This window comes from Rhagoletis pomonella, unplaced genomic scaffold (assembly GCF_013731165.1).
Source record: "Rhagoletis pomonella isolate Grant_MI unplaced genomic scaffold, Rhpom_1.0 Rhpom_scaffold_00008, whole genome shotgun sequence".
In the NCBI taxonomy this organism is placed as follows: domain Eukaryota; kingdom Metazoa; phylum Arthropoda; class Insecta; order Diptera; family Tephritidae; genus Rhagoletis; species Rhagoletis pomonella.
Genome location: NW_023458562.1, coordinates 46,950,862 through 46,963,197, shown reverse-complemented (window position 1 = coordinate 46,963,197; position 12,336 = coordinate 46,950,862). Strand labels below are relative to the sequence as shown.

Genomic DNA, 12,336 nt, shown 5'->3' with positions numbered 1-12,336 from the left:
TGAGTTTACATTAAAATTTTTCTCAGCGTACGCCAGAAAGATTCCACCTTTTTTCCAACAATTTTCACTTTTTTCCTAACAAATTAGTATTTGAATGAAATACGTAAGTTCTTACCGCCAAAGGTGTTCGTCGTTGGGACCTCAAAGTCCAAGTTTTAATTCAACAGCTTCATATTTTTGTAGCAACGACCTCCACTGTTAACTCAAATAAAAAGTATTTAAAACAACAATTTATACACTTTTAATCTAAATACGAAAATTCTTGGGTTAAGTACTAATTAAGTTAAAAAATCAACAGTCTTTGCGCTGTTGCTTCAAATGCAAGTAGTTGTTGGGTACGATTTAACCAATAAAAGTTGTTCCAAATACATATAAAATTGTTGGATGTACAGTTTTTTTTCTCGGTGTATTAGACTTTGAATTTATAGAAATTTATATACATATTACGTTTTTTATTGCACTGAGGCGGACCTTAGCTGCTAAAGTATTGTTCACTCAAAATCGCTACACGTTCCAGTACAGCAATTGTTGGAATGTATTAAAAAGTTTCAATGCAGATCGTTAGACAATAGATCTACCATTATGAGGTTTGAATTTCATAGTACTGGCTTTTAATTTGACAGTTTAATCGTCTTGGCAGTGGCTGCTCAAAAAATAATGTTGAACAAATTTGTTGAAAATCCGACAATTTCGAGATCAAAAATCATATTAAAATTAAATATACCAAAAAATTCTAATTTTCCTTCAAAAATCAATGAACGGATTCCTTCGCTTAAACTAACATAGTAAGCTAATCATCAAAAAAGATCATTTCGCACCAGCTTAAGGATAAGGCTCTTTACCTAAATTAGAAAAAAAAAAACGGGTTATCAGAAGAAGATCGCGCGAGAGAATTGGAAAACGGTTATCCACAGTTCAGCGAATGCAAGCTATGGCAAGACTTAAACCTTATCGAGTTATAATATATAAAATTCTGTTAGATTAAATACATTTTAAAACAAAAACCGCACCCGTTTACATTACCCCAATGTTCACACCAAATGTGGTATTTTTTAATAATGACTAATAAAACATATTTAAAACTGGACTTCGGTCAACTCCCGCGTTAAAAGTTTTAAGCTAAAAAGAAACAGGGTGGTATCCTCTCCAGACGGGTGGGGGCTTAAAGGAATAACATAAATTTTTTTGCAAAAGTAGCCAATCAAACAAACAGTCCCAAACTCTGGCCTAATAAGAGGAGCTGGGCTCTCGTAGAAAGCGAAATGAAGGCCACACAAAAATGTGACCAAAGGCCTTCAAGACTTTAAGATAGTGGGCTATTAAAATAGCTGCGTTAGACACTAGTATAAAAACGCTATATGACGAGGTTCTGCAAAAATCCAAACTTCTTATTAAAAAATTATAAATCTTTTATCTTTACCACTCTTTGCGAATTTGTGGTTAATTCTAAAAATAAAATGCCTCATTTATTTTTGAAAATGTGACAATTGGTTTAAAACCTTTAATCACCGAACAATTTTATTTGCGCAGTCCTTAAGTTTTAAATTATTATTTTTTGGTTTACACTAAAAGTTATTTATTGCAACATAATTTGTAATATTGTATTTTCAATCTACTTTTTAATCTCCTTACCCTTACTCATAAAAGTTGAATACATTTATCGGCTTGAAAATTATCTCAAATTCATTGCTTTAAAATTTTCAATTAATTAATACGAGTACTTCCCCATACACGTGGTGCATGGGCATACATATGTGCTCATAACTAAAGAAAAAAACACTTTTTCTGTAAGGACTTTCCGCGAAATAATTATGTATGTATACATACATATGTAGATGTAAAAAGTAAAAAGTAAAGCTTCAGCAAATTACATTGCATTTCAATTGCATTAATTGCTACCAGTTGCGTGTTGTAATCCAACAAATGGAATAGCCTCAGCAGCAGCGCCAGTAGAAGGCAATAAATACCGTAATATTTTGCAACATTGCAGCAGCACATCACCTTGTTGCACAGCAAATACAACAAAAACAGCAACGCAGCAATTTCGCTGGCAATAAGTGAAAGTGAAAATCTCCAATGCGGCTACTTGTTTTCTATTTCTTTTTTCGATTTTGCGATTTAATCAAAGCTCGGTTTTCTAATAAACTTTGCAGCTGGCGATGGTGCTGTAGCTGGAGCACATTGAACCTGCCACCATCGCATGCAACATGCGCACATGTGATTTTACACATATGTATTTACGTATGCAGCATACATACAATTATTGAGTGCTTGTAACAATTCGTATCAGCTGCATTTGATCGATCAGCGTACCATAAGTCTGACCATTTTACACGCTCTTAAATCTTTGTATGTATTCATTTGGCAATGTACATATGTATTTTGATACATACACATCACACCGCTAATACAGGCGCAGTAATTTTCAACCATCAATTGCTCAGCTAATTACCTTCGGCCACTTTGGGCTAACCGGCTTCGCTGGCTGGCCACAAATGTATCTGGGCCTATTACTCGCTAGCCAGCTGGTTCGTTGCCTCTGGTCGCTTACTACGCATATACTCGTACATACTTGGCCAACTCGCTATTGGCTATTAGCCGTTGTACCACGACTTGACTGCACCGCTTTGCTTGGCTTGCCAATGTTTGCCTCGCAATTGTTTGGTGGCTTGCTTGTTGCTTGCAACATGGCTAGCACCAAAATCAAAGCTGCTTTGGCTTTCCGCTTGTAGGGGAATTTCCTTGTTTGCGATTTTCATGCTGGAAAAAGCGAGCCACATATGCAGAAATAGTAATAAATTGCGCAAATTTAATTAAGTCAAAGCTATTAAAATGATGTTAAAAGACGCAAAAATTCACATAAATTTGTTTTGTGGCCTTTTAGTAATGCAATGCGCAACTTTCGAATGCTTTAAAATTTTTACAACACAAAAAGTTAGAAGAAAAGTTTATAGCAAATATAAAAAATTTGGTCATATGTTGAGCAAGATCTATCATGAAGTCATTTATTGAAATAAATTGCTTTCAGCGTTTATGGCAATTCATGTTGGTATATTAGGGTTTATCACTACATACAAAAAAAAATCGGCACAGTTCTCATTTCGGAATTATAAAACTTATAACATATATTTTTAGACTTCCGCTCAATATATTTCGGAAAAATATTGAGATTTACGTGAGCTGAGTCGATTTGAAAATATCTTCAAAATCGCATGATGATTCCGTTGGTAAAAATGTTTACCATTTTTATGCAGGCTTTTTAAGTCTGAACTCTTCTATGAATCACAGCCGATTTTTTGAAAAAAAAAAAAAACATTTTTAACGCCAATTTTCTTTTTAAAAGAACTCGATTTTTGGAGGTATTTTGACATCGGTCTAGCAAGTCTTAGTAGTATTCCAAAATGTTTTGACGGATATCTTAAGATATAATAAATTGAAGGATTCCGTTGTTGGAAAACCCGCAACTTTCTTTAGTGATGCACCCTAATGTGCTTGCTTATTAAAAATGTCCAACCCTACAGCCGCCGCAGGTGTGCTACTACTTAGACTTAAATACATACATGGCATTTTTCAGCTTGGATTTACTACTCTGAGGAAAGTGAGCTAAATTCATCAACCCAAGATAACCAAATGATATACCTATATCCAGAGACCGAGAACACGCTCGGGCTTTTGTTTAGTTCTACACGAGAACTAAACGTAATGTCAGGAACGTTCTAGCAAAATAACCAAACGGGAATCAAAGTATTGAGAGCAGTTTTAACGGGAACAAAATGAGAACAAAAGGTTTTTGAACGTTTTCAAAAAGAATAAAATGAGAAAAAAACTCTCAACAACGTTATCTAGACGAACTAGTGAGCACAAAACTGTCGGGAACGTTGCCATTTAAGTATATCGAAATGAGAACGAATGTTTCGAAAACGATTTCAAGGAGAATCAAATAGGAACAAAACTCATGGGGGAACGTTTAGCTAGAGAACAAAAGTTTGGAGAACTTAAAATTACTAATGAGACGGTATCAGCGTGTTAGGATGAAAAATCATTTTGAGTGTTAATTCTAAGCCAGGCTGAACCTGGATTATTTCAACTTCCAGATCGTTTATCGTCAGGGGGATCTTTCCATTTGTGGAAAGTTTTTCCATTTGCTATGCAAGAAAAGTTCATGTCATAAGCCTTTCGTTGACTTAATTTGCATAATTATAGTTCAGAGAAGATTTGTTCCCGTTTCGGTCTCTATCAGAAAGTTCCTGACACTTTAATTTTCAAATTGTTCTTCGAGATATAGTTAGTTCGACTTTTGTTCCCGTTTTGTTATTGTTCAGAACGTTCCGGGAATTTTGTTCCCATTTTGTTCTCTTTAAGATGTTCCCGAAAATATTATTCGAATTTTGTTCTCTTTCGAAACGTTCCACAGGGTTTTGTTGTTATATAATTCCCGTTGATAACATGCACGTAAACTCTTCTCAGTTTATGGGAATAGCGTTGTTCCCGTACCTCAAAACTGATCACATAGTAATATGTACATCTTCAAATTTTTGTTTTTTCATTCAACGCAATTCACAATATTTTTTTAATGCGTATCTCGTAGAAAACATTTTATAAATACTAATTAAGCAACATCCCTTTTGATTTCTTCCCCATTACGACAGATTAAATTCCTGAAAACCAAAGAGGGCACCGCCATGGTACAAATGGGCGATTCGGTCGCCGTCGAACGCTGTGTCCAACATTTGAACAACATTCCCGTCGGCAATGGTGGCAAAATCCAAATTGCCTTCTCCAAACAGAATTTCCTGTCCGAAGTTATAAATCCATTTTTATTACCCGATCACACACCCAGTTTTAAGGAGTATACCGGCTCAAAGAACAATCGCTTCCTGTCGCCAGCACAGGCAAGCAAAAATCGCATACAACCACCGAGCAAGGTGAGTGAAAGAAAGAAAAATATATTTACACATGTATGTACATTAGACCGTGCCACCATAAAAGCAAACAAACAAAAGTTCGCCCCCTTATCTAGTCTAACATCCAAATTCATAAAAAAATAAAGAATTTTGTAAATTTATAAAAAGAAATAAAATTATTTCTTTTTTAAATAGGTATAGTTCACACTGTCAAACAAAAACACTATAAAAATTTTTAAATGTTTCATCAAATTTTTTAAATTTTTCATCAAAATTTTTATAAAAATTTCGGGTGTGCAGATTAATAGCCGATTTAATTTTAGTATAAAGTCTAATTTTGAAGTGACCCAAAATTCTAGGTGATTTTTGAAAATTTTTCCCGATGGTCTTATGTGGTTTTTTCATACGTGCAACATCGTATGAAAAAAGCTACCAGAATTTTGAGCTACTACAAACCTGCACATCATTAAATGGGCTATTAAAATGCTTACCCGAATTTTTGATTAAAAGTTTGCTATTTTGATACTAATTTGATGATTGTTTCTAAATTTGAAAAAAGTTTAAAACTTTTATTTACATAGTTTTTGTTTCAGTGTGAACTATATTAAAAAAAAAAATAATAATTTATTAACTTAAAAAATTCTACCTATAATGGGTGTAAGGTTTTTGTGGTTACTTTAGATTCGAAGGTTCAGTCTAATGTATGTACATATAGTATTTTAATTCGGTATTTTATTTCTCATTTAACGATATGCTTCGAATTATTTTCTCTCCATACACGCACACAGATTCTGCACTTTTTCAACACACCGCCTGGCTTGACCGAAGACCAGCTTATAGGCATTTTCAATATCAAAGAAGTGCCCGCCACATCGGTGCGATTATTCCCACTTAAAACGGAGCGTTCCTCATCGGGTCTAATTGAGTTTCCCAATATTTCACAGGCCGTTTTGGCCATCATGAAGTGCAACCATCTGCCAATCGAGGGAAAAGGTGAGTAATTGTTTGCTTTTAAACAGAAATAAATTCCTTGGTTGAAAAGAACTCGTAAATCTAAAGAATTAGAGAATAATAGCCGATGTGTAGATTCTTAGTGAGACACCACTTATGCACAAGGTTATGAAACCAATAAATAACTTATTCTAAAGTACAGAAGCTGCAACCATTAAAATATTTACTTATCCAAATCTTCTCATCATCAAAAATCAGCATCACTCTTGGTTAGGTTTGGTCAGGGTTAGGTGGCTACCGCTTGTGGTCCTTTGTCATACCACTGCAAACGGTAAAAGTGTGTTTGCATTGTTCAACTTTGCGTTCAACTCAGCGCAGGGTTGCACGAAAAAAAAGTTGAATGGCTAAAAATATCAAAATATTCGCCATAAAAAGGTGTTTGCATTGTTCAACTTTGCTTTCAACTTTTGGTTGAACGGCCTTTCAAATAATCGCTTTCAACAAAGTTGGTCGCCAGCCAACATTTAGCCATTCAACTTTTTTTCGTGCAACCGTGCGTTGAGTTGAACAATGCAAACACAACTTAACTTCTAAGTTAGTGCACGCATCGCCAAAAACGAAGATTCGTAGGCGCAAAAAGTTAGTACCGGAGAACTCCTCTGGACTCGTCAGAAGGTTGGAACCCAAGTGCCTACACCGCAATCTAGCAAAGGATGGGCAGTCTAGGGGGAAATGCTGAAATGATTCTACATCATTGTGCTCCATACAGCTGTGACAAAAAGGGTTCCAATAAGATCGCGGTCAACCCTCGGCCAGAATGACCTCGCCGTAGCATATGCCCTGGTTTTCCGCCAGCGTTTGCTGAGTTGACCAAAGACCTATCTTTCCAAGAGATGTCCGCAAGTAGTCAAGGGAACTTCTACCATCTCTCTACTTGACGACAATTCCTCAAGATTACCGCCCTTTATCAGTTCATCAGCCCCACAGTTTCCTGCGATAGCACTAATAGCAATAATGTGTAGAGGAACAGCTAGCTGTTGCCAGGCTAGGCATGCAGTGATCCGTGTTACCCGGCATGAGATCGAAACCCCTGAGAATACTTGAGTGTCCAGAATCCGAGCCCGTCAGGCAACCAGTACCGCTATGTTTGACCGCCGATCTTTATGCAGCCGGTATACCTGCGATATCGACAGGCGCTATGTTAAGCATGACGTTAGAGTGCCAGATTCCAATTAGGGCAGCTCGTTGCACTCGCTCTAGCATTCTAACTAACGTAGCCTCCTCCAGTGCATTTCACCAGACGAAGACTTCATAAAACATAATGGAATTGACTATGGTTTCATAGAGTCAGGAAATATCCTTAAGCCCCATCTCTTACCTATTACCACTCTGCAGCTATATAGAGCCACCCAAGCCTTCCCAGCTCTCTTCTCTATAGTAGGCTTCAACGACAGCTTCCTATCAAGAATAAAGGCCAAGTACTTCGCCCTATCAGAAAGCGGAGGCGAAAGCCCCGTACCGAGAGAGGAGTGGCGTGCGGCACCGTATGCCTCTTAGTGAACAAAACGAGTTTCGTTTTATTAGGATTTAAAGCACCCGTGAGTCTCCCTACATAACTTCAGGCGATATGATTTTCCTTAGTCAACTATACGACTGTAAATTCGGGCCTTAGTAGCTTCCAAGCTACACATTTAAAGGACATTTTCTCAAGTAGGGTTTAAAATTTATTGGCCCTTCAAACAAAAATTGTGTTCTAAAAATGTGTTTGAGGAGCAGATAAATTTTAGAACCTACTTGTGAAAATGGCACTAAGTTTTTTGTAGAAAAAATTAACTCTTCTTCCCTTCCCGCTCTCTCTCTCTTTTTTTACTCCCGTTTCAGGTACCAAATTCCCATTCATCATGAAACTCTGCTTCTCATCGTCGAAGAGCATGAATGGCGCTTGGAATAATGCCACCAATGAGGGTATGATCGAGAAAGAGAATGAAGCGGAAGTTAAAACGGCGGACGTATATAATTGAGATTTAATACAAATCCTCTAAGCTTAAAAAGCAACAACAAGAACACAACTATCAACATACATATATAAATAGATGACACAACATTGACAGCAAACAAGATTACATAAAAAATAAAAAGCAAATACAACAATAAAAAGATATAAAACAAAAGCTAATGCGGAAGACAGAGATAGACACAGCGCTGCTAAATGCTAAATGGAAGAAAAATTATAAGAAGCAAGTAAGCGAATGTTATGTAAAAGGAGAAGAACGAGAGCAAGCGCAAGAAAAAGCGCGCAGTAAATCTCTGAAAACTGCGTAGACTCTGTGAAAGCAAGCAGCGCAAATGACTAAGAATTTCGTTTTTCATTTGGACAACACACAGCGGCAACAATAACAATAATAACAACTACAAAACAATGGCACTTTTTTTAGTATAATTCGTTGGTATTCAAATGAGACAATTATTATTATACAACTTAATTTAATTATTATTATTATTATTATTATTATATACTATACTTATGTATGTATACTTAGCTATATTTAAATATTATATATCTACGTAATAATTATTTCATTTTTGCGCACTAATTTTTGGTTTTGTTAACGAATTTTTCGCACAGCGCAGCAATGCTGCGCGCTTGACGACAATTTTGACTGGATTGAAATATGTAGTATGTATTGACGTGCATACATGCCTACAGCATATGTATGTATAAGAAATTGAAGAATCGCAGAAGTAAGCTGCCTTGAATGAAAAGAAAGGCAAACAAAAAATTACTTTTTAAAGGCTAAGCGCCTAAAAATAGGCAATGGTGTCTTCAAAAAGTGTGCCTACGACGTACGCTTTGGCGCATATGTATTAATTTGTATGTATGTAAATATACTTAAGCCAGCTGTTGAGCGTGGTACTCTTCAATTGTATGTATTTCAAAATTAGATTTTAATTTTTATAATTATAATTTTTTCCACGCGCTACTACATTTCTCATCATTTGTTTCCCATTGTACTCATACTTATTATTAATATTATACTTAATTATTACGATAACTCGCCCAAAATCATTTGCTTAATGAATTTGTAAAATTGAAATTGCGTAAACATTAGTTTTTAAATACACATACATACATAACTACTTATAAAATTAAATTAAATTAAAGCAAATAAATACAAAATTAAAGCGATAAAATAAAGCAAAACTAAACCCAATGAAATAATTGCTAACAAGAAAGGGAGAATTAGAAAAAATAGCATTGAATTTTGTTGGGTGTAATACATACATATATTTGATTTGACAATATTGTGCGAAAGAGAGCGAAAAACGGAAGTACATGAATTAATTTGAAACGAAAAAATAGCCAAAAAAGCTAGAGGAAAAAATTAAAAAAAAAAAACAATTATTGCAAATGCATATGTGATTGCAACAACACAAAAGAGTAAAACTAGAAATTCTCTAAAAATATTTAAAACATTACAAATGTAGCAGAAAATGCAAAAAACTGCATGTGGGAGGAAGAGGCCGAACTGCTTCAAAACCTTTTTTTTCATAAACATCTAACAATCTCAGCTCTCCCTCTCCCTAGCGCCCTCATCCGTATGCGCGTACATATAAAATTTGCTAGAAATCCTGGCGAAATCGCGCGGAAAGATGGCAATAGAGAAAGAGTGAAAGAGGCAGAGAAGTGGACAGAGACAACAACAATATATTTGTAGACTAAAAATAAAATGAGATAAAAAAACTACTGTGTATTAGTTTAGCAGAATTGTGTGCAATTTGAATTGAATTTAAAAATTCAATTAGTAGTAGTTGAAAAAATAAAAATAAAAATAAAAAATTAAATAATTTAAAGTAAAGTAGAAGTAGATGTAAACAAAACAGCTGGAAAATTCACAGCTGACAAGAGCCGTAGCCAAGAAGAAGAAGAAGTAGCGAATAAGAAGAAGTAGCAGTAGAGAAGAATTAGAGGCAGAGCAAAGCGCGTCATATGGCCGGCCATTAGCGAAGTAAAACACCTACAAAAATTTAGTAAACGAATGACGCGCGTCAATGCAACAATTGTTGCAGCAGTGCAAGTGGCAGCGGCCGTTTTGCAGCGGCAAAATGTGGAATATCACTTAACGTATAGATATCTACACCTAGGTATGTAAAGCAGTGTGCGCGCGTTGGCAAATCACACACACTGTTGCACAAGCTGAAATCTACAAAACAAACAAAAGACATTATTTTGTGCTAATTCATTTTAAAACAAAATATTTATATAGCAATATATGTATATTACGTACTAATTAATAATTATAAAAGAAAAGAAAATTAATAAAATGCTAAGAAGTAAATAGGCGCTAATGAAAATTAAAACTAAAAAAATATATAAAAGTAAATTAATTGAAATTATTTAAAAGAAAAGTATGTAATTTAATGCAGTAAAACAACAGCAAGGTAATACAAAAAAAAAGAGGAAAAATTTAAAATATTTCAAGTAATTGTATGTAAAATTGTATGGAATATGACAAAGCTATTATAATTAATTAATTAATTATTATTAATAAATAAAAGAAAATATTTAATTAATTCGAAACATTATGAGTACTATGTTTACTATGCTATATGTATGTATATGTACCTATAATTTTATATATGTACAATATGTATTTAAAGAGAAACAAACAAAACTACCATTTTTATGTATGTGTGTAACAGCTAAACGAAACGTGACAGCAAAAAAGAATGAAAGAAAGAAAGAAAGAAAGGGAATTTACAAAATAGAGAGCGTGCAGCGTACACTAAAACTGTAGCAGTTTGAAGGCGCAAGCCAAAAAAAATTGACAGTGAAAGAGCAAAGTAATTGATGATGGCATGGAAAACGCAAGCAAGCAAGTTAGGGAAGGAAAAGTTAGGCAAGCGTTGTTCAACAAGGGGATGAGAAACTGCATACAAACTATTTAGCTTGAAAGTTTTGTATGTATACTACTGATCCATGACTAGCGGATGGTTTTCACACCACATTTCCATAAATACGTTTCGGTTTTTAATATTTTGGGACCCAAAGACGGCATGAGTTTCAAGGTGCGATAGTCAATTCTACCCAAAAAAATTCAATATGCTCGCAAAACTTAAGCCAAATATAGTAAAACTGCATTTAAATTTTTCTCTTGAGGTCAGGATTTTTTTATATGGCTCTGAAATTTCGGGGTTATTATCATCAAAAAAATGTATTAAAAAAGCAGCGCGAATTGAAAAAAAACGTTAGTGCACAAGTAAGAATAGGTATTGTTCTTTCAAAATGTCCTTGATTACACTTGAAAATTTCCAATAGTTACTTTCTTTTGGAATAATATATTTTAAGGACTAATGTGCGCACGACCACATTCCTGAATTTCGTCCTTCTACAGAATTTTCGCTTTTATTTAATACCCATACTGTTATTTAAAATTACATGCAATTTTTGTAATACATTTTTAATTAACCATATCCATGAAATCACAGTCATTGTAAAAAAAAATCTGACGTCAAGGAGAAACTAAAAACGCAGTTTTACTATACATCGCGACCTGCGGTTCTTATTTCACAATGGTCCGTATAGGGGTTTTAAAAATCTTTCCGGAAACTATCGATAAAACCCGCAACTTCCATAAATTCATAAAATCTTTTCAGGGCCCGCGGTAAGAATGTGAAAAACGTCTGAATGGTCAGCATGGAATTTTTACTCAAGCGCCCATATCTAACTACAATGGGAAAATGCCCGGAGGTTTTAGAAAGTCAGTTGAATACTGGAGTAAACTTTCAATCGTCCACAGAAATTCAACGATAACTTAAGGTAACAGTAGTATGACTACAGTAAATCTAAAACTCCAAAAATTTAAAGACAAAAGTCATCTATACACCTAATGCATAAAAAAGTGATCCTTTCTTCTAAGCAAACAAAAATTGCAAAATGTTATGTCTCATTTTTAATACAAAAAGTCTACATACATATATGTAGTTCGCCGATATAAGCTATGCATATACAGGGTAGGGCAATTGAAGTGTTACCAATTCTCAAGAAATACTTTTGATGATTTCTGTTGCTTGGAAAAGTAAATTTAGTTTAGAAAATTTTATAGAAAAAAATCGCTTTCCACTTCTTGAATGTCATTTTATATGAACTTTTCGTTTTTCTTGAGAGCTTTTATACCAAGCTTTAAGAAAGAATTTGGTTGAATTAAATATAACGGACTGACAAACTAATTATCTCAAAAAGTGTATCAGCGGTTTTCAGTTTAGAACTCTTGGCCTTCAAACGACCATTGAAGGCAGCGCATGCCTCCCGCAAGTGCCGAAGAATCACTTGTTTGACATGCTCCACACTCTGGTATTTTTTAAAAGTCTAATTTTCTTGCCAGAGAGATAAGCAGAAAATTTTAATGGCCAGGAGAAAGCAGACGCCACCGATAGTTATGGTTTGCGCCACCATAAAGGCTGGTTACGCTTTCCGCACGTA

The 12,336-nt window shown here is 34.7% G+C and overlaps 1 protein-coding gene across 8 annotated transcripts in view; it reads left to right on the top strand.

Moving 5' to 3' along the window:
• LOC118745010 (heterogeneous nuclear ribonucleoprotein L) overlaps window positions 1–8,012 on the top strand; it is a 409,030-nt gene extending 401,018 nt beyond the window's left edge. For all 8 annotated transcript variants that reach the window (XM_036478507.1, XM_036478513.1, XM_036478512.1 and 5 more), the window contains 3 exons: window positions 4,650–4,925; window positions 5,693–5,897; window positions 7,737–8,012. In XM_036478507.1, the coding sequence (XP_036334400.1) occupies window positions 4,650–4,925; window positions 5,693–5,897; window positions 7,737–7,876 (621 nt within the window). In that variant the 3' untranslated portion in view covers window positions 7,877–8,012. The remainder of the gene's footprint in view (window positions 1–4,649; window positions 4,926–5,692; window positions 5,898–7,736) is intronic.
• Window positions 8,013–12,336: the final 4,324 nt, after the last annotated feature.